The following is a 23516-nucleotide window of genomic DNA, read 5'->3' as shown; positions in this document are numbered from 1 at the left end:
CAACCACATCATCAACACTTACTAATTCAGAGAAAATAGCTCTTCGGAAATTATATAGCGGGCGCATTTGCGACCATCACGTCGCCTTTCTTTTTGCTGTTTCCATGACGACGCTGTGACATGCCAACCCCCCCTCCGAAAGAAAGGAGGGGAGGGAGGCAGACAAATGGCGTTGGTTCACTGCGCCAACATGCCTTCTAGCAGATTAACGGCAATCTGATGCCCCCAAACTGCCCACCAGCAACAACAGAGATTTGTTATTTGGTTACCCATCCATCCATCCATTTTCTTTACCGCTTCTCCTCAGTCGGGTTGCGGGCTGCTGGAGCCTAATTATAATAATTTATAATATATAATAATTTTTCTTTCACACCGATAGAAACACAAGTCGTGTGAAATTAGAGACATAGGGCCAGAAAATGTTATGAAGCTACACTATGACTGAGTTTGATGACAAGCAATATTCTCCGATCAGAAATTAATCTGGGAATGCCAGCATATCGTTTAAGATGTAGTTCTGTCTCATTATCGATGGGTTCACGGAGAAACGAACAAGCCATGTTTGCTTCAGGTGGAAGGAGACAGCTGGAAAGTCGGGATACAGTACAGTACCCCGCGTCCCTCGTCAAAAAGTCAGCTGGGATAGGCTCCAGCTCGGAAAGACGCTACAGAGGATGGATGGATGGCTTAATGGTTGGATGATTGTGCATTTATGGTTTTTTAAATGGCGTCATACCATAGCGATGACAGCGGCTCCTGCTCCAGCGAGGGCGCAGATGAACAGGTGAAATGTCATGTCCAGCTGCAGCAAAAAAAAGCAAAACAAAACATAAACCACCACAATGTTGGCTTTCATGGATTCTCTTTGTCTGTACTGTACATGTTAATTTACTTTGCTATCTTTTAGTTAAGAGCCAAGGTAAGCATAAAAATGAAACCATGATGCTCTATGTTCATGGCAAGATTTCTATCAAAAAGCTAACTAATAATCATGTTTTTGTTTTTTTTAAGATAGTTGGTGGTGATTATGACACTATTAAGAAAGAACAGTTTATTTTTGGGTTGGAATGCATGTTTAATTTGAAAAAAGAGGTTTCTACAGGTTTTCCCTTCTGTGTTTCCCCCCAATAAATCAGTCGTTGCACTTTATCATGGTATTATTGTTAGTTAAATATCACATTTGTATCAAATCCCACCATTTTTTCATACAAGGGACTCGAGCTAGTAGTAACCTACTACCATTTAATTTGGTGTCTATCACGACACTCTTTCAAGCTCACCTCATTGGATTCGCACATCCTGTAGAACTTCTCGGATCCTGCACACACTGTCTTAGCTTCGTTAATAGCCACTATACCTGCAATGTAATATACATTATTGTAATACAAACCAGACTCCAATTAGTCAACGAAAGCACAGACGGTTGACTAAGGCTGCTGACGGACTGCGAGTGTTATTGTACAAATTCCAAAGAAATTAAATGAGGCATTTAACGTTTTGACGAGATTAGTCATCCCTACCATATTGGCGCGGGTCCAGGCAGAGCGAGGTTCCCTCCAGCACGGTGGCGTTTTGGCAAATGCTCCAGATGTTGAAGTAGATGAAGACGGGCAGGGAGGTAAACGCCGTCACCCCGAGCCAGGCCAGCATGAAGATGTACGTCAGCATGATGAACTGAAACAACACAAAAGCTTTTATGGAGTGTTAGTGTTGGATTCTTTTAGTGTTAGATTTTTGGCTGTTTTACACCGAAGCCCTCAGAATAGTGCAGAGCTATAACTTCAACCTACAAAGTACTTCCTTGACACTAATTACTGGTTTCCTATTGGCCAGGCCTTTGGCGCCATCTTGTGGTAACCAATGGTGTTTTAGAAAGAGAACAAACATTATGAATAGTTGTGTTTTTTGGCAAATAACTGAGGATAGTTTCTACAGACAAAACGTGCATCGGTGAATTGGTGAATAGCTAACTGCAAATAGACGGAGGTTAACTGTACATTGCAAAATACTATAGAAATCCCATGTAATGCACAAATATGCCTCCTAGAGGCAGTTATTAGCATAGGCAATAATGTAATTGCTTAATGACAATATAAAATGATTATAATGTTTTTTTTGTTCCAACGGCAATAACAACAATTCTAGTAAACAGATCACAAGATACTATAAAAATCCCCAGTTAACAAACAAATATGCCCCCCAGTGGCAGTGATCAGCAGAGGCATTAACAGAATATCCGACTATGCCTCCTAGTGGCAGTGATTAGCATAGGCAGCAACGCCTTTGTTTTAAAAATATTTTTGTTTGTTTTTGTTCCCAAGCCAATAATGCAGGTAAATTCATCATAGCATACCACAGTAATTCCGAATTAACGCACAAATATGCCCCATGGTGGCAAAGGCAATAACATCGTAACTGCACTACTACACTATGACATCATCACCACTTCATTGCTTTTCTTAGACGTTACGGGAAAAGTCTGATATTAAAGAAAAAAAAATACAAAATTAGCTATTTGGTGGTGAAGAATAGATGCACTAATAATATAATTAAATATTTATGTTCCCTCATGGGATGAATTAAGTATCCATCTGTATTAATCGATAGCATTAGTGTAAAATATGTTTCTCAGCATTAGTGCAACAAGATAAATTTGACGTCAGCTCCAACTGCGACATCTTAAAAAAACCTGATCACTTCCTCTGCCTCCCCCGCAGAGAACTGCAGATCGGCAAACTAATTTCACGGCTGACATAATCTCGTTACGTTCCGGCTCCTCAATACGACATATTTCATTAACGTCACGTCCTGGTAATTGAATGATTTGGGCCTCAATGTAATTGTAAAGCTGGAACGCATTTAATACCAACGTGGCATTATTTTTGTTCATTTTCGCTCATTTTCTTGTGGATCCGATAGATGAGCTGCAAACTTTATCCAGTTAGCGATGTTAATAGTGCAAATCTACAGTATATGTTTTCTATTACAAACGATGTGCTGTCGGCTTTCTGCCGAAGAACCCGCTTTCCACTTCTTCCTTCTTTGACTTCGACCCTTAGTCGCTGAATTGTTACGGACGTTGTTAACCCGGGCAACGACCGATCCGGTATCAAATTCTTTGGATTGACGCTCATATTTGTTTGGCAAAGTTTTAAGCCGGATGCCCTTCCTGACGCAACCCGCTGCATTTATCCGGGCTTGGGACCGGCCTACAGTTTGCACTGGCGTGTGGGGGGCACACGCCAGAGCTGCATTTTAAAAAGAAGAAAATGATTGCTGTTACACTTTCCTAAAAGAAGACAACCCCAAATTGTTATTTTTGCGCTTTCAGGTATGTCTCCTTGAGATTTTGTTCTTGCATCTTCTTATGATAGACATGTCCATCCAATTTCTTTTTAAAAATTAATTAATCTCATGAAATACTTTTTATTTCATCAAAATGAAATAATAATTAGTTAGCGGTAATTGATTTATTGTAAATAGTCAATTTAAAAATTATTTATCTTCTTAAGTATTCAGTAAATTGATTTATGGTGGATAATAAAGTAGTAAAATAAACAATTTTACATACATGTTTTAATTTATTAAGTGTTTGTAACTATTTATTTAATTAAATACTTTCATTAAATGTATTATTGATTTTCTTAATAATTGGGTAATTATATGTAATCAAATATAAACAGTACAATTTTTAAATGAGAATGTTAATTATTTCATTATGAAAACAAAATAATTGTACATATTCCAGACATGCACGTTTTGGGCTATACGCCATAACCCACCCAAGCGCTGACGCAGCGTCCGCAGGTGGTGATCTTGAAGTCTCCATAGAGGTCTTTGATGGCCCCGCTGGTGAAGAAGCCCTCCACCATCAGCAGGATGCCGTAGACGAAGAAGGCTGAGGCCACTCCGTAGATCACGTACTTGATGATGTCAATCCTGGAAATAAATACATTTTAATAACGCTAAGAAATGTGCATAGGTACCAAGTTAGTCTTCCGTATGCTACTTACTGGTGACTACACTTTCACTGATTTTGGTAATGTTAGAAATTGAACATACATGAAAAAAAAAAAATTAGCCCCTGACATCAGTTTCACCGACCGACAAGAAATTGGATGGACATGTCTATCATAAGAAGATGTAAGAACAAAATCGCAAGGAGACATGCCTGAAAGCGCAAAAATAACAATTTGGGGTTGTCTTCTTTTAGGAAAGTTTAACATCAATCATTGTCTTCTTTTTAGGAATGTGCAAAATCACAAGTTTGTCTTCATTTTAGGAAAGTGCCACATCAATAATTTGTCCTCATTTTAGGAAAGTGTGACAATACGGTTGTCCTGTATTTAGGGAGGTACAACATGGATAATTTGTCTTCTTTTTGGGAATCAAAGGATGTAGGTAGACAAGTGCAACAGTAACAGTTGGAACAGTATGAATTATTATGCTAATGTATAAATAGACTAATACTGGCATTTCTTGACCCCGTCTCAATAGCTGGGCAGGGGCTGTTTAACTGCTGCTACTTGTGTGATATTGTTTCAAGCAAGTTCAACGTACCTCCTAAAACATGACGCTAGCCCTGACGTCCGCAAGCCAGAGGCAGAGCGGCACTGTGTTTATTTACCGACTAGACGTGTTGCTTGAGTGCAAGGCCGCTCCCCTTCCTATACGTTAGCTATTATGTTCCAAACATGACGCTTTTTTGACTCACATAGTGAAGACGTCCAGTGCGTCCATTGGGCTGCGCACCACCTCAAAGTAATTCTGGAGGATGGTGACAGTTCCGGAAAGAGCCTCGTGGCCACAGCCGCAGAACAGAGCCACGCCGGCGTACAGCAAGATGGTGGCTATGAGCGACGGGTAGGGGATCCCGCCCAGGCATTTGATGCAGCACTCCAGGCACCCTAAACGCCACAAAAAAAAAAATATATTAAAAATGGTCAGTCAACAGGGACTAAAAGAATAGTTGATGCTGCAGCTTCACTCTGACAGTATAACAGTTTGGCCATTAAAATCTCCCAAATTCAGAGCCCAGTTGGCAGGCACCCGTGCACAACAACAAAAAAAATCCATCAAGTGGAGAGGGAAAGTAGGCCACAGTTCATTTTGTGGCTGATATACGAGTGCCGACAAGTGTATTCTCCGACTATCAAGAGTATTTAAAGCCACACACCATTCACCAGCTAGTTCCAGTTTTTCTCCTGCATCCTGGCTTTGTGCCTTTAATTTGTTCTGTCGGTTGTTTAACCCAACACACCAGGCTGACATTTTATACCACCACTTGGCATTTTACATTGTGAACCTTTAACCTCATTCGTCTTCTATGCCAAGACTTTCCCAGAGTATGTGGGGTCGGGTCGTAGGCACTGATTTGCCTAAATTCAATTTGCTCCAGGGAAGTCTGCTAATTATTGTCAGTCTCTGAGGGTAAGTTTAGACTGCAATTTCTTTTTTTTTAGAGCCAAAGCCCCCAAAACACACTCAGTATCAACTCCTGGAAAGTAAAAAAAAAAAGAAAAAAGAAAAACAAAGAAAAAAAAAAAAATCAGCCCCCGATACAAAAAATTGCGTGGACGTATCTATTGTAACACAACATGCTCCGAATTGAAAAAAATATATCTTGGTTTGAAGTACCCATTTTGGCTGAATTCCATGGCTTGTACTTTGTAGGACACGTACGAGGGAATAACCCAAATGAGCACTAATCGAAAGCAGCAGAGTTTCTATAGATTTTTATTGAAGGTGTAACGTGGTGTCAAAGTGTGATGATCATTTCAAGGATCCTTGGAAAAAAAGTAAAACAAAAAATCTGCCCCAGACACTAATTTTCACCAAACCACGTAAAGTTGGGGGTAGATGTCTATCATAACATGAAGCCAAAAAAAAGTCTCAAGGATACATACCCAAAAATAAAGATATAGTCTTCCATTTGGGTTTGTGCATTTCCAGGGTTTTTGCTGAGGTATCGTAGACAGATCGGTGACAATAAATTACGATTTCGTTTTTTTCCTAAACCATCTAATGTTAGGGGATCATTTTGACGATTCACGGAAAGTTTAACAAAATTAGATGCAAGTTTCACCGATCATTATGCAATTTGGTGGACATGTCTATCATAACAGGACACACGAAAAAGTCTCTAGGACCTAGACCCCAAATTGATCAGGAACTAGGGAATTTGCCCAAATGACCCCGAAAGGAAGCAGGTATCCTAGACAGAAATAGACGTCCAGCACTTCAACTTCAACTGACGTCACATATTAAAAGATAAACTATAATTATTTATCATACATTTTGAGGTAAATGCTCTATACAGTATAACTATTCACCACAACATATGTGTTATTTCATGTAATATCGGCTTTAATGGTCTGCTAATGCTAAACATGATGCTTTTTTTTTCGGGGGGGGGGTGGGGGGGTGGAGCATGCTGTGGTTACATTTTGATGATTAGAAGGAAGTGTTGACACATGGCCTCGGTCGTTTATCAGGTTAACGCAACGGTTGGGTTTATTTCCAGTGCGAGACATTATCAGCAAATTATCAGCTCTCGGGCCTATGATCAGTGCGCTGCAATGAATTAACAATGCCGTCTGTTGACTCCGGACACCTCCCTATTGTGGTCGATACAGAGAATACAAATGTTGTCCTGATTCTTACTGTTTGAAAGATTCCCGCATTGTCAATCAAGGATTCCTGCTCTCAGAGTCTCTTTTTAGAAAGTCGTCTTTGTCCTCATCCTACTCCTCCTCCTCTTTCTCAACCTGTCGCTCCGAATTGTGCTGTGAATATGAGCGGAATATCAAGTAGCCGCTGTTGGCCCGGCTCCAGGTTGGCCCGGATTATCTGCAAGCACGCCCAGTATACTGTACTGTAGCGCCTCCGTTGTTGGATGTGCCTTGTTCTCTGTTTCATTATTTTTAGAAGGTCCTCTTTTCTCCAGGAATGCAATAACATCAGCTAAAAATTGCACTTGGTAGTGTTTATTTCCCTCCCTTTCTTTTCTCAAATTTAAACAGCAGAGCCATACGAGTCAATGAAATGTATATTAATCAACAGTTTTGATCATTAATGGCAGGAAAAAGAACTGCTCATTACAGAATAAAAACATATGCATAGAGTATATAACTGCGATGAATACGTGCTTCAAAAAATAATTCCATGATCCAATTAACTAAATGATTGAGCAAAGGGCCAAGATTAACAGTTATTAGTCAGCCAGTTATAGTCAATTAGTTGGTCAAGAAGTCTGTTAGTTAGTCAGTCAGTTTGCCAATTAGTAATTTTGTTGATTCGTCTGTTAATGCATTAGTTAGTCAATAGTCAATTAGACAGTTTGTTAGTCAATTTGTCTGTTGGTTAGTTGGTTAATTAGTCTTCTAGTCAGTTTGTTGAGTAAGTTGTTTTAGTTAGTCAGTTAATCAATTAGTTAGTTAATATATCAGTAAGTTGGCTGGTTTGTCAGTTGATCAATTAGTTAATTTAAAAAACTCAGTTGGTTGTTGGCTAGGTGGTGAATTAGTAAGTGAGTGAGTGAGTTAGTGTTCGAACATTGTTGCCTGCATTGTCGGGGTGTGTGGGGCTTTGGCGGAGGTCTACTCAGATAAATAATTCATGATGTAATAAAACAACAAAATTGTTAAGTGTATATTTGTTTTTGTTATTTTACTTAATTTTAGTGAACCAGGGCTGCTCAATGCGTCGATCGCGGTAGTATTGGTAGATCGCATGACATCGCGTGAGATAAAAAAAAAAAAAAAAAAAAAGACATCAGCCTATCATCCATCCCGTCGCTTGATTGATATACATATATAACCGATAACATCAGAATTTTTCTGACACTTTTCTGTCACGCACATGCGCAAACAACGGTGCTAAAAGGGTCACTGCGAATGCGCAAACAACGTCGCTAAGTGTGTCAAAACTAACAAGCTAGTCAGTGAGTTACCTCCAATTTTTTATCTCTCTGTGTTTTCTCTTAAACTTAAGAAAGGGTATACAAATGAGTGGGGGAGCTGGACCAAGTAAGAAGAAAAACAAATTACCACTTTCATACAGAATGGGAGGAGGAGAATCTTTTCACGATGATATTTTCGAAATGCGTATGCCTCATCTGCCAGTCTGTCATCGCATTACCAAAGAAGGGAAATGTGGAGCAGTTATCCCAGTTGTCCGGACAGCAGTTATTTTTCACACTACGCACTTCAAAAGCGAACGCCGCCACTGAAGCATTGTTTCGGGTGAGTCACGTCATCGTTAAGAACAAGAAGTCCTTCCAAGAAGGAGAGATGGTAAAAGAGGCAATCGTTGAAGCAGCTGACGCATTTTTGCGGGACGTGAAAAATAAGGCAGAAATATCTTCGATCAAAGCTCTCCAGCTGTCAAGAAGTACAGTTACATGGCGCTGTGAAGCCATGTGAAGCCATGGCATGGAGTGTTTCTCACTGCGGTTGGACGAATCTACGGACATGAGTGACACAGCCCAGATGTGCATTTTCATTCGTATGGTGTTTAGAGATATCACTGCAAAAGAGGAGCTATTAACAGTACTGCCCATGAAACAACAAGACGTGAGGAGAGGACATATTTCAGTCGTTCAAAAACTTTATCGAGAAAACCCAGCTCCCGGTGTACAAATTGGTGTCTATCACCACGGATGGAGCACCCGCAATGGTTGGCCGTGTGAATGGATTTATTGCCAAGTGCAGGCAGGGCGATGCTTTCCCAGACTTCCTGAATTACCATTGCATAATCCACCAACAAGCGTTATGCGCTAAAATGCTCAACATGAAAGAGATCACGGACGTGGCAATGAAGATGGCCTGTTCTATTCGAGACAGAACTCTTCAAAGACGGTTATTCCGTGCACATCTGGAGATGGCTGAGTGCGACCACTCTGAGTTGTTGCGTGAGATGGCTTAGTCGAGGGAAATTCCTGCAAAGATGTCGAGAGCTCTGTCCGGAGATTAAGGAGTTTTGCCGTGTAGCTGGACATGCAGAATACAAGCAACTAAATGACGGTCAGTGGTTGTTAGACTTGGCATTTTTAACCGATCTGACAAACATGTTGAATGGCCTTAATCTAGAGCTCCAAGGAAAAGACAAAACAGTGATCAATATGATCAGCTCAGTTAATGCTTTCAAACGAAAGATGCAAAATCTCTCCTCAAAGCTGAAGTCATGATTTGGCAAACTTCCCGAACCTGGCGTCAGAGCTGGAGATGCAAGGGAAGGCCTATGTGCAACTTGACAGTGCACGCTACACAGAGCTGATTGACAATTGTCTGTCAGAGTTTGACAAACGCTTTCAAGACTTTTCTTTGCTCGAGCCAGTCGCTACATTCATGTGCTATCCTTTTCGGGAAGATGCTGAGGTTGATTCACTGGCATTAAAAATTGCAACACTGTTTCACGTGAACTCTTCTGGAGTGGAAAATGAGATTTTGACACTACAAGCCGACATCGAGCTGAGGTCCAGAACTCATGGACGGTTTTGGAACTTACTCACAGAGCTAAAGTACCCCAACATGAGGAAATGTGCTACCTTTTTGACTGCATTATTCGGCTCCACTTATTTATGTGAGTCAGCCTTTTTCCCACATGAAGATCATTAAGTCCAAGTACCGTTCCACCCTAACAGATGAACATTTGGAAGTGTGCTTGAGGCTGGCTGTCAGCAGCTACTGTCCGGACTATGTATCCCTGGCTGATTCACTTCAGTGCAAGTCATCAGAGTAAACTCAGGTAATGACAAAAAAAATTACATGGTTAATTATGTTGTGTTGTGCAAGATTGGCTCATGCAGTGATGCAAGGTACATCAACATACATTGGTGCTGAGCTTTGTCGGCGGCCCAGAATTTTAGCTCACAGGTAGCGCTCTGCGCTCTCAAACCCGACACAAGGTTGCCGCCCCCAAAAAAAGGTAGATCGTGGGAGGTTGGCTGCTTGAAAAGTAGATCTTGGGGCACCTGTGATGTAAATGCTTGGAGGGCCAGGTTAAAGAATGGAACCCCCGGGCCATACTACGCCCAATCCTGGGCTCTTTTAATGTAAAAACGATGCAGGTTTGCAGTAAAACATTGGCGCCGACATGAGGTGTAATACCTTGCCAATTGAAGGTTTCAGGCACAGCAAAACTGTCACCGCTTCAATTTACCGCCGAGAAATTACCTTTTAGCATGGGCCAGAACAAGCCTAATAAGACTTTATGGGCCAGAACAAGCCTAATAAGACTTTATGTCACACTGTTGTGAGTTTATGGCCTCACAGAGGGTTTTTAAAGCTTCTCTTGGTACTACGGTAGTGCCAAAAATCAATTGCTACGGTGTCAAATCGTCAACAATCTCTTGATGCTCGGCAGCTGTGGCGATGCAGCGGGATAAAATGGCGAGCGAGGGAACTGCCGCTGGATGCAGAATCCATAATTCTAGGCAGCGCTGCTGAGCGCAGAGCATCCCGCATTTATTATTGATGCCGAGAATGACGTCACCTGCAGGAACAAAGAAGAGGCTCTGCTGCTTAAGGAGGAGACTGAGGAAGAGGAGGACGAGTGTCGTACAGGGGGCTGTTTTAAGCACTTATCGGTCAATTTATGACAAATTAACTCATTTCGCAACTCCGTAAGGGGGCAAAAGAGGCAAAATTGTCAGTCTCTTGATGTTTTCACCGCACAGACTACATTCAACCACTACATCAATAAGCAACACAATTATCATTTCAGTCACGACCCTTGTCAAAAACAGTAAAAATATGTAACGTTTTGCTGCATGCTTTGAATGGAGTAAATAGTTGCGCCATCTGGTGGACAAACTTGAAAGTCAGTACGGGGCACATTGGTTTATGATGAGGTTATATTCCATCACCCTATGTGTATTGTACATAAGTAGGATGGAAGGAAAGCAGAAAATTAGTTTTAAGGAAGGAAAGAAGGAAGGAAAGATGCATAAAAACAGGTGTGATGGAAGGAGGAATGAAGAAAGGACGCAGGTAGGAAGGAAGGCAGAACAGTAGGCTTAAGGAAAGGAAGGGTGTAAAGATAAAGGAATAAAAATGTGATGAAGGAAGGAAAGAAGGCAGAAAAGTAGGTTTAAGTAAAGGTAGCAAGGATGTCAGTATGCATAAATAAAAAGCAGATCTGAGGGAAGGAAAGATGGAAGAAAAGGGAGAAAAGGAAGGAAAGAATTCAGGAAGGAAAATATGTCAGGGAAAAAAAAAATGTAAATGCAATAAAATGAAACGTATGGCGTACTCTGTCTTATGCGAATCAAACCATGACATAAAAACCAAGGTACGAACTGAACTGTGACTTTTGGCGTACCGTTACACCCCCTACACTCCACAACACAACACAACACTCCAATCAAACAGACGGCTTTGCGCTAATACAGAGAGGATGACCCCCCTCCTAAGACCACTCCCACCACCCACTTCTCCTCCATCTGTCAGTGTCATGTCCGACAGGCAAAAGGGACACACACACACGATGATCCAGTCAGCGTTATTTCGAGTGTTAAAGCTGCGAGCTAAATTGCGTCCCTCGAAGGAAATGTGAAACAATTGAGATTAATTAATATATGATTTGTCCACGATGACAGGCATGCTAACAGTTAAACCGGCGAGACTTTAATCAACACTTGGACATTAATCTACACAACGTAATATTGAGCAGATAACACAATGATACGTGTAATGCAAATATTTCAACTGACTTTTGTGAGATATTGTATCTGTCGTTCCACTAGCGCTTTTATTTAAAAGAAATTCGGATTTTTATGTGACTCCAAACTTTTGAATGGTAGTACTTTAACCGTATAAAAAACTGAAACTCCATCAAACGTTTTCTATAGACATTTACTGTACATTCCTTTTTAGACAAACAAAAATACCCGTGGTCTTCTTTGAGTATCCCATCAAACAACCAAGTATTATTTCCCCCCCAACCCTTCTATACCACCGAACTGCAAAAAAACGTAACTAGCACAACAAACATCAATTTCAGCATGAACTGCAACAAAGCAACCATCCGTGGTCTTATCGATCGCTCCTATCGCATTAAATGTGTTGTCAGTGGCAAAGGGGGGAGGCCACACCCTGAAAAGACTCCACGGGCGTTCAATTAAGTGTCATTCACTCACATTGATTGTGATGCACTGCATTGAACTCTGTAGTTGCCATTGAGCCTTTAACAGTCGATCCTGGACTGATCTCTGACAAAACATATTAATAAATAAACTCCTCAGCAGTCACGCTGAGATTCCTCCATCGCTCACAGGAAGACGAGAGAGAAGAAAAAACAAAAAGAAAAAGCAAAAGCGACGATGGCTGCGTGGTGCTTCTATGCCCCGAGGGGGGCCGTGCTATGCGGCTAATGCCCTCTCACTCACTTTATTGTCCCACTGAATTTGTTGACGTACACTAAGTGGGTCACGGCTCTCAAGGCCCTGGCGCAGATTTGGTGCTGCCGTCGTCATGGCGACCATAGTGGTTGATTAAACATGCGAGGAAGACGAGAAAGAGGAGGTGGTAGCTGAAAAACACGCTCGCCTCAGGGGGGAGGGGGCCTGCACGTTAAATATAGGAAAGCACAGGGAAGATGCCCCACTTCTTTCTAGTTTGACAGCACCGTTGCAACGCTAAATCTCTTGAGTCGGAACTGTGTATCTGTTTTTGTCTTTTTTTTTGGTTCTGTGTCTGTTTTGCTCAACAACTTCAGACTTTTACAGGGCAAAGAAACCATGTTTGGTAACAAATGGACGCCAGAGCCATGTGATTTCTCCCAGCCAATCAGCAAATAGTGCTCATGATCGTGAGGAAGTTACACAAAGTCAAAAAGTTCCTTAAGTTAAAAAAATAAAGTGTTAAAACTTTAAAGTAGACTTATCCTAAAACTGTACAGTAGCTGTCACTTAAAAAGATCAGAGTTGACCTTGAAGTGAACACCTGCTTTCTTTCTTGTTATTTTCTTTATCTTGAAACTAATCAAGATCCTGCATGAACAATAAGAAAACAAGTCATCCATTAATAGCACGAACAAAATTCACTGGAACAATTGGTGGAACTCCCTTGACCACAACTGGACTATTACTTTTATAGCATCAGAACAATGTGAGGGTGTAAGTTTTTGTATTTTTATGAACACCCTCACAATCATGCAGGGTAACTGTTAACTACAAACACAATTATGACCATATCTTTCAATTAATATCATCAAAAGTCAGCATTATTATAAAAAATTGTAATTGGTTGTTTTGCCCACTCTTGGTTAATCCGTTCCTGATCAATTTTTCCCACTCCTGTTCTTTCGTTAGTTCATTTTACCTCTTGCTTGTTTGTTCGTTAGTTCACTTGCTCATTTATGTTAGTTCACTCGTTGTTTCATTTGGTTTCGCGCTCGTGTCTTAGTTACTTTGTACGCTCGGTCATTTGATTGTTAGTTCACTCGGTCGTTCGCTCGTAAGTCAGTTTGTTCAATCGCTCGCTCGCTCCTTCCTTTGTTCGCTCGCGCGCTCAGTTTTTCAGTTTTGAGACAGTTTGCTCACTTGCTTATTCGTTTGTTGAATAGTGAGGTCATTTGCTTGGTCATTAGTCAGTTTGGTTGTCTGTTTTTTCGCTCATTTGTTCTTTCATACGTTTGCTGTCTCACTCGTTAGCCTGCTCATTTGCTCGTTCCAGCGCTCCACGGTTGCTTATTCATTTTTTTCTTCATTTCTTTGTTTATCCAGGCAACCACTCACTTGTTTTTTTTGTTTGTTAGTTCGCTTTCACTCATTCACCACATGACCCGGTTGTCCATTCATGGGTTAGGGTTAGGCACCCACTTTTTAACATACATTTCTACCAAAAACAGGACTGAAGTGTTACTTGTGTCTTTGAGTTTTCGGTCAAAAAAGTGAGACATGAATGTTTAGGATCATTCGGCCTTGGTGGAGTTCTGTGTTGAAGTTAAATTAAATAGGAACGGTGAAACAAAAGGATAAGTAGAGTCTTGCGAGAAGATTCTTGGCTCGGCAGACACTAACAGGTGTTCATTTCTCACTTTTTCCATTTGGCTGAATAATACTCGGTGTCACCACAACCAAAGTGTCATACCTCCTCCTGCTCATGTTCCCATTACTCTCACTGTCCTGTGATCAGTGACTCTGAATCAGCTGCTCGCTATGCGCTCATGTCGAGCTTTGTGTGCTTCTAGTGTAAAGTAGCGACACGTTTGCTTGGCAGTTAAGTGGGCAAAATGTCCACCTGCTTCTTGTGACTCGTCGTCAACTCTGATTGCTACCTCACAGGACAACAAGGCTTTGAAGTATTGAAATGTCCGATACACTTTCAACCGAGAAGGTTTCGCTCGTTCGTATACTCACTTGTCCTTTTGTTAGTTAGTTAAGGAGGAGCACCCATGTATAATGCGCACCCCCAAAGTTGACCTCAAAATTCTGGAAAACCCTTCTACCTATGTACAATGCATTTTTACAATGCATGATTTTGCGTCTACCCAGAGGATCAAAACATGTAGTATTATCTGTATTTTGTTCGTTTTCTTTCAAAGAATTATTCTGAAGTTAAACACTTTATTTGAACGCGTAATCCTTTTTTTAATTTACTTGCTCTTATTTTGAAATTCACAGCCCTACTTTTATTTAGTAAATTAGAAAACACACAGTTGTACTCATATGTTATTTACCCATGTATCATATGCACTATTGACTTTTGAAAAAAAATTTGGGGAAAAGAATGTGCATTATAGACGAGAAATTACAGTAGTTCACAATCTTGCTACTTTGTTTGTTGGTTAGTTCACTTGTTTTTTAATTATTTTATTATTCCACTTTTTTGTTTTTTAGTTCACTTATTCGGTCACTGGTTACTTGCTTGTTTGTTTTTGTCGTTGCTCACAGCTTGCTCATTCAATCGTTAGTTACCTTGCTCATTCAAATTAGCTCATTTCGTTGTTCTTCTGTTAGTAAATTCACTCTCTCACCTGTGAGTCAGTTTGTTCACCCGCTTGTTCTTTCATTAGATCACTCACTGGTTGGTGTTTGCTGGTTCGTTCGTTCACACGTTCGTCCCTTTGTGATTTAGTTTTGCTCACTCATTACTAGTAACGCTCTTTAGTTAGTTAGCGCACATGGTTCCTCATTAGTTTGTTCGTTGACTCAGTTTGCTCCTTCTTTCCTTTGTTAGTTCCCTCGCTGACTTTTAACTTTGTTTGTTCATTTGTTTCCTCACTTGTTAGTTTGTTTGTTAGCTCGTTTTTTCTCTAATTTACTTGAAGTTTAGCTCTTTCATTTGGTAGTTTGCTCGTGTAAGCTCCCCGAGTTCTTTTTTTTTTGCTTGTTAGTTTGCTCACTTTTTAGCTTGTTTGCTCTTGCTCCTTCATTTATTAGTTCACTCATTAGTTCCTTTGTTAGTTCATTCATTCGTTAGTAAGTCACACACACACACAGACACAAATGTCAAATTTCTACAAAACCGATTTGGAATTCTTTAACAAAATGTAACGTTGGAGGGAGGACCTCTGCCAAGTGGAAGTAAAAAGCAAATAACTGAAAAACCTACCACAGTACAGAGGTATTTGTACTTTATTACTTCCCAAAGCTGCTTATAAAGATGAGATCACCAGCACTACAAATCTAATCAGATCCTATTCAAGAGCTGCAAGAAAAAGGATGCGTCGCCAGCCAAAAAAAGAATGGACCTGACTTGTAGAAGTGCAGGAGCAGCTTGCATGGATGCTTCTTTTGGTCCGATGAGCATTTGTGTTCGAGGCAAAAGGCTTTGCTGAAGAGCAGTTCGAGGCCTCTGGTCTATAATCTTACATTTATGTACGATACACATGTACATTAGTGCAAAAGTCTAAACATTTTTTTGAAAAAAAAAATAATAATTTTACATAGAAATTTTACACATAATTACATATATTATGTAAGACAGCAAGCACTCAAAATGTTGTGGTAGTTATTGCTTGACTGAACTAATTTAACCTGACAAAACCCTAACCTTGAATAAGGACAGCCTCACACAGCCTTTTTAGTGTCCTGAGCGTAATAGTTATTAATGTTTTGATGCTATGATGTGATTTTCTGTCATTTTTGTAAATGTTGCTGCACATAGTGAATATTGCACTGATGCTTGATTTGAAGAAAATCGTGAATCGGATAGAAATTGCAGTAGCTTCCAATCGGGTCTCACTTGTTTGGCGAATTCCTCAGTAGGATTTCGTCAAAGAATGAGGCAGAAATGGCTGCTCCAAACTAAAATAGCTGACTTTCTATTCTATTCCGGGCTTGGGTCCGTTAGACTTTTTCGTGTCTCCTGTTATAAAGAGACACGTCCACCTAATTTCCTGTGGGTCAGTCAAACTGGTGTGGGGGCTTATTTTTTCTAACTTTCCAAAGGGCACTAACGGGTGAGTTTTTGGCCTCAAAATTGCATTGATCTTTTTTTTCACGCCCCACACAATGTGGGTGGATCATGCTGGCAGAGACTGGGCTTCATACTTTTATTCTAGATTATCACATCTAACCAAAAAGAATATGGAACGGAAGAATACGAACATGAACCCAACTTTAGGGGTCCTGTATGCGATGCCCCCAAATTCACGCAGTTGTGCACCTCTGAAAGGTTTGAAAAAAGTAGCCGTTGGACACGGCGGCACGGTGCTCGACTGGTTAGAGCGTCTGCCTCACAGTTCTGAGGACCGGGGTTCAACCCCCGGCCCTGCTTGTGTGGAGTTTGCATGTTCTCCCTGTGCCTGGGTGGGTTTTCTCCGGGCATTCTGGTTTCCTCCCACATCCCCCCCCCCCCCCCCCCACCAAAAAAAAAACATGCATGGTAGGTTGATTGAAGAATTTCCCGTAGGTGCGAATGTGAGTGCGAGTTTATATGTGCCCTGCGATTGGCTGGCAACCAGTTCAGAGTGTGCCTCTTGCCCACTGATAGCTGGGATAGGCTCCAGCACTCCTGCGACCCTTGAGAGGCTAAGCGAGAAAGAAACTGGATGGATGGATGGATGGATGGATGGATGGATGGATGGATGGATGGATGGATAGCCATTGGACACCAGTTTCACCGATCAACAGAAAATTAGGTGGACACGTCTCTCATAACAGAACAAACAAAAAAAGTCTCAGGGACCCATGCCCCAAACTCAACAGGAAGTCAGCCATTTTGGGTTGAAGCAGCCAGATTGAGTGAATTCCAGCGGTTCGACAAATGACTAAAATGTTGATGTTTATGATGTTGACCAATCGGAAGCAGTTGTTGCTCCATTCTCTATCCGTCTAATGCCATTTTGTTGGAGAAGCGCCACCTCCAGGAACCACAAAGGATTTAAAGGAAATTAAGCATAAACTGACTGCGTATTGAACCAAAAATAGGAATCATGCCTTGAATCATTCATATATTGGTTTGCATGCAATTAAAAAGTAACATAACTGGTACCTTGACTTACGAGTGCCCCAACTAGTACAAACAAGTATTATTATTATTACGAGCCGCAAGCTTCGGATATGCAAGTGAAAAACAAATTGAGCAATTAAGGCACTGTCATGCCCAGCAGCTGATGCCTTTCAATGAACGGGTCAAACACAAACATACAAAATGAGATCACTCGCACGGAGCTGATGTAGGCCACGATTCACACCCAGACGCTCACACGCAGACTAACCAGGCCAAAATGATTGACTTCAGCTTCTGATGTCACTCACTAGGCCACGCCCTTTAAAGGCACACATCCCACACAACAATTCAGTAAATACATTTTATAAAGAGTTAATTTCTTCGCAATTTCTTTTGTTATGTTTTATTATGTTTTTTTTTATTACAATAATGTGATTTTTTCCTGTATCAAAAACGTAACAAAAAAAATCTGTTTCTTAGGGCGCTGTAACAAAATAATAAGATTTCAATTCATTTCAGGTACCATTGCATAAGCATTGGTTGCGGTCTGATGGATTAAAACGTGGAGGCTTGGCCGGTCGTACATGGAAGCCTCATCAAGCAAACAAAGGAAGTCTAGCGCACCCCCTAAACCTACCCCCACCTCCTTGGTTCACACCCCTCTGACGACCCTAACACAACACACGCAGACGTGTGCGCTCCAGTCGAGTGAGCCCACTCAACGGAGAAAGGAAGAAGTGCGATAACAACTGCTCCTTCATTTACTACTTATACAGAGGTCTACATATTTCTTATAAACATTAAAGACACCACTCACCTTTCTGGGCCTGCCCCTCATCCATGTCTTCTTCCATCGTGTTTGTTGTATTTTAAAGCAGCGCAAAAGAAGCCTCTCTGCGTTTCAGCGTCTTCAGGTCGTTGGCAACAAATGGTTAAGTCCACAAAATGATGTCGTTTTGCTGGTGGTGGTTCCGGGGAATGCTGTCAGCTCTCCGTCAAGCAGCCGTCTTTGTGGTGCTGTCCATCGCACGCTGCTGAGACGAGTGCTGAAAAGCCCTCCTTGGTCCCTAGGGGAGGAGGAGGAGAGGGTGGGTTGAGTGAGGAAAGGGGGGCTGTGTGGAGCAAATGCTGTCTCAAAAGCGCATGTGTGGTGGGGGAAGGGGGTGGGCGAGCGCTCGACGAGGCAGGTGAAATGCGCGATGGGAACGCTGCGACGAGCGTCTAGAGCAGATCCATGTTTAGAAAACAGAATCACCACCCAAAAGGGCTCAACCCGACACCCCCAACTTATCCACATGCTCCGCTGCATTCATGCCACGACCGCCTTTTGAAGAAAAAAGGGGGGTTTGCGGGGGAACATCTGATTTTCAAATGGGATTCTGCTTAATCGTATTAGTCGTACACATTCTATTGTAACCGTGCAGACGCTTTCCCATAATTCCCTCTTAATTCTGAAAAATGACATTTTACTTGTCATCACCACCAGGAAGATTCATCCACCCATCCATTTTCTGAGCCGGTTCTCCTCACTAGGGTCGCGGGCGTGCTGGAGCCTATCCCAGCTATCATCGGGCGGGAGGCGGGGCACACCCTGAACTGGTTCCCAGCCAATCGCAGGGCACATACAAACAAACAACCAGTCGCACTCACATTCACACCTACGGGCAACTTAGAGTTGTAGATTCAGTTACATTTTATGTTAGCTTTTCGATTTTTGGGGCTGGTGGGGTAATGGTTACAATGTCTGCGTCACAGATCTGAGGTTCTGGGTTTGAATCTTTGGCCGTCCTGTGTGGCGTAATGTGGGTTCCCCCCCGGGCATTCCGGATTCTGCCCATATTCCAGCAACGTTGTTGATAATGTTAGATTCACTCAAGACTATGGATTGTCCAGATATATACTGTATCTAAAGTTTTAATGTACAGATGTGAGCAAAAAAGACATCCAGACCCATAAAATGCATAAAACCTTTATTAACTGTATTTGCCTACATTTTAGGAAAGTGGAACATGAAGTTTGTTTTCTTTTTAGGAAACGCGCAATTTGGACAAGTGCAGCAGTAACAATTTCAAATGAGCTGAAAGTCTCCTTACGTCAGAATCCATTTTTTTTCCCTAAAGTTTTATGCATAATAGCTCAAAATAAATTGGTGACATAGCTTAAGTTTGACACCTATGCGGTAAACGGCATAAGGCTTGCAAAACAGGTGGATTTGAAATTGCTGACTGTGATGTAGTTTTGTCAATTAATATTCCTAGGTACCTGCCCACTTTGTCTCAAGCCATACAAATACAGTCCATAATGTATACATACTGTATGTTGTGTTTCACAACAAAATTAGCTATATTCATAATTTATGACTGAACACTGAATGAACACTTAATGACTGAACACAAAATAGTGACGCTTGCATTCACTGTCGCCAGCGATAATCTTGGCAGCAAATTCAATTCAAACGAATGCGAGCTGATGACGAGCATAACCTAAATAAATATCCTTTTCACCCACATCCAGAGCAACGACTTGGGAAAAAAACACGCGGGCCGCACTAACACTAAACTTTAACGTCAAGGAGACCGCAAAATATCGTCTCGCGGGCCTCAATTGGCCCACCGGGCGGCGAGTTAGAGACTCATAATCCAGACACAAGCAGACGCCGTGATATGGACCAATCGGAGCCAAGCTCTTTTTGTATATATAAATTAAGGAAGATGAGTGATCCAATCAGAGCAAAGCTCATCTACATGCCGCATATTAATGAGAAATCCGGCCGTCTCAAATGCCAGGCTGTAAAGGCCAACTCGAATTGCTCGAAAAAGGACATTTTGCGCATTTACAACCAAAATTATCTCTATTAGCTTAATTGTGTTTTTATCCTCGGTGATGATGCTTGAATGGATGTCGGAAAGTGCAAATGTGCTCTTTTTGTGAATCAAATCAAATCAAAAAGACAAGATACAACATATTTTCATTAAGCTTCTGTGACGGAGCGCTATGTTTTCTTGTTTAAGTTTGATTCCAGTAATTATGGACAGCTCCATTTTCCTCATTTGACATTTTATTAATGTAATGGTTGAGAAGTATTGTCTTATAATGCGTCTGTGATGGAGCATTTTTTTGTAATGTTGTTTTCACATTTTACAAGCAGGATGATGGACAGTTAGAACATTTACAAATATTTAGTTTTACTTCTGCAATGGTGCACAGTTGACATTTTCTGATTTTACATGTATTTTGGATGTGTGTGGAGTGAATATACACTACAGTTAAAAAGTTTTGGGTCACCAAGAAATGCCCTTATTTTTGAAAGAAAATAACATGTTTTTCAATGAAAATAAGAAACAGAAATAAAGTCTACAAATGATGGCTACAGTAAAAAAAGGTGTTTTCTTTTAAAAATGAGGACATTTCAGATTCACCTCCAAACTTTTGAAATGTTGTACGTACGCAACGTTGTGTTTTCATGGAAGCCATGAAATGTCATTTCTGTACATGCGCCCACCCTTGGCCTGGATAACACGGCTTTGGTAATTAGAGTGGGAGATAGGAGGTCCTCTCTCTTAAACAGACCCCCCACCCACCGACCATCCTCCCTTCCTCAGTGTGGCGAGGAAAAACTCGGCAGATGGCGATACACTTTGTTAGGGCATTTTCAGGCCTGGTCTCGCTCTTCCATTTACTGTCATACGCACAGCTAGCGCTCGTTAGCACGGCAACATGCTTGATGGTGTATTACGCGATGGGTGCAGCACGTAGGCGCAAAAGAGGCTCACAGTAAGCTTATTACTGTATCCAGTGTGGGTTTTGCTCCGTCGTCTCCATGGCAACCGAGCCGAGCTAGCGGGGATGTGTCGATTTCGATTCAAGTGTCACCTTTTCAAGCATATGATATGTTCTTTGTTTTTACATTTATAGAAGAAAGACAGGAATGTGTGCCTATGCGTGGACGCTCAGTAAAAGATGATAAAAAATTGGAAGGAGGCTGTACGCTGCCATGGAAACAAGACGAGCCGACACACACGCTCGCTGCGCTGGGAGGACACTTCATTAGGGACGCTGACCCATGGCAGGCAATACAAATAAAACATTTTACAAAGATGATAATTCTCACTTTTAACATATTTGTTGTTGTAGAAAAGAATGGGAATAGAGAACCACGGGTAATTGGCACCCTCCCAAATTTTTATACTGTAATTATATATAGATGCCACAAGATGGCGGTCAAAGGACGATGTTGGTACTTCAGCACCAAGATGCCACCAGATGGCACCAAATCAATACTGTTATTGCCTGAGCACAAAAACAGCGAATGGGTTTTTTTTTGCAAATAATGTAGGATCGGTCCCCCCCATTTAACATTTTTAACTGTTGTACAAGTGGAACAAGAAGCTAACCGCTATTCACGTCAAAACAAGAAATGATCTGTTCCTGGATCAAACCATGGCTGTCACTGTAATCTGTTTTATCTATACATGATGTTTTGAATTTTGACATCCTTAACTTTTGTACAAGTGTATAAATAAGATAAAACCAAACAACTCACCCTTTGATGTCACTACATGCAGAGGGAGATGACCACTTGTGCCTGGGAGGTGCGTCTCTTCACCTCGACAGCAAAAGCAGTCCAACGTGAGGTACGTTTAACTGTTGATGTCGGCTTGTCATCGCTGTAGCCGGGACACTTTTACAATCTGTTAAAGGCAATGTTTTACGTTGCACTGTGGCATTCAGAACTATTATACAAATGAGAAAAGTAAACCAGGGTTAATAAAGTAAAGGCAAATAACGCAGTAGTGTACGTTAACGTATGGTCATACCTTTTCCTATTGACAACCCTTGTTGAAATTTCTCCTAATTTAGAAGCAAAAAAAAAAAAAAAAAAAGGGGCACTCAAAAAGTAAAAGAAAAAGCCATGTTCATCCTTTGATGCTTGCTGGGCTGAGGTCTTGAGGAACAGTACATTGATATCCGCCGTGTATAGTACCTGTACTAATTAAAGACCATTTATTGCACATGAGACATTAATCCTCACGTGAGTAAATCTGAAGCATGAGAACAGTCAGCGACAAAAAAAAATTTAAAAAAAAAAAGGAACCAGGTGGATGTTTTATTTACAGGCTGCAGTGATCGACTTCACTCATCCCTTTCAATGCAGCCACCTAGTGGGAATTGTAGACCAAACATGATGACATCATGTCTAAAAGTAATACAGTATACAGACTGTGTCCTTGTTTACAAATAGTTGAGTTCCACCCTTCAAGTATAAACTTAAAAGCAGCTTAAATCTTTTGTTAGCGCTCTATTTACCAAATTGTGTGTGAGCAAGCCATTCTTGATTGTGACTCGTGTCAGGTTGTTGCATAAGTTTGGCTATTTATTAATATATATAACCCTGCTCCCAGACTACGTGTTTTTCCCACCCAGGACTTGGCAGACAGGCTGGGCGGAGAGCAGCCATTTTCAAACTGTCTCAACACTATCATACAGAAACAACTACATCCCTCACGGGTCCACTGTCACTGCTAGCATGTCAAAGCTAACAGGTAAGCAGAGCTGCGTTGAATTTTGTTGGATGCAGAGTTTAGCTTCACCCAATTAGCTTTTGATAAGCGCCATATGCTTGATGTCAAGGCGAAAGCGATGACATAGTGGGGCTGGTGAGGGGCTAATTTTGTTTGGAAATGCATCCGTGCCCCACATACACACAGCGTAGTGAATGATTTGAAATGCTCATTGTGTCTTTACAGTCGCTCGCTTTGTTTTACCCACTTTTTGAAGAATGGGGGGTTGCCGACATGTTCACAATATGCTCCAATGTAATTCATTTTCAGTAATTCAATTCATGAAGTGCTGCCTCCACCAGGGAAAATACAATCCATGTGGTGGCTCGCATGTGATTCACAGTTCACACTCACTGCATTAGTTTCAGCTTTCTCTAGTTGCCATTCCCTTGTTTGCGTGAGACAGGCTCGACCTCTCAAAACAGACCAACTTCAGCAAGACCAGAACTAGGGTATGTACAGCGTACTGTATTGTAGATCCTTGGGGGTATTTTGACAAAAGCATGTCACAGACATTTTACATTAGGAGCTATTTTGATTTGTGAGAGTAAAAAAA

General features: G+C 41.3%; 1 protein-coding gene across 1 annotated transcript in view; it reads right to left on the bottom strand.

Annotated features, from left to right (window-relative positions):
- Positions 1 to 23391, bottom strand: part of gpm6aa (glycoprotein M6Aa) — a 28254-nt gene extending 4863 nt beyond the window's left edge. Inside the window, exons 1-8 of the mRNA XM_061685183.1 lie at positions 23315 to 23391; positions 21943 to 22090; positions 18217 to 18466; positions 4715 to 4907; positions 3783 to 3939; positions 1521 to 1674; positions 1281 to 1357; positions 737 to 802 (exon numbers count right to left, since the gene is read on the bottom strand). Of these exons, the coding sequence (XP_061541167.1) occupies positions 737 to 802; positions 1281 to 1357; positions 1521 to 1674; positions 3783 to 3939; positions 4715 to 4907; positions 18217 to 18253 (684 nt within the window). The 5' untranslated portion in view covers positions 18254 to 18466; positions 21943 to 22090; positions 23315 to 23391. The remainder of the gene's footprint in view (positions 1 to 736; positions 803 to 1280; positions 1358 to 1520; positions 1675 to 3782; positions 3940 to 4714; positions 4908 to 18216; positions 18467 to 21942; positions 22091 to 23314) is intronic.
- Between the last annotated feature and the right edge of the window lie 125 nt (positions 23392 to 23516).

The sequence above is a fragment of the Phycodurus eques genome, chromosome 9 (genome assembly GCF_024500275.1).
Source record: "Phycodurus eques isolate BA_2022a chromosome 9, UOR_Pequ_1.1, whole genome shotgun sequence".
In the NCBI taxonomy this organism is placed as follows: domain Eukaryota; kingdom Metazoa; phylum Chordata; class Actinopteri; order Syngnathiformes; family Syngnathidae; genus Phycodurus; species Phycodurus eques.
This window is presented reverse-complemented; position numbering and strand designations above follow the sequence as displayed.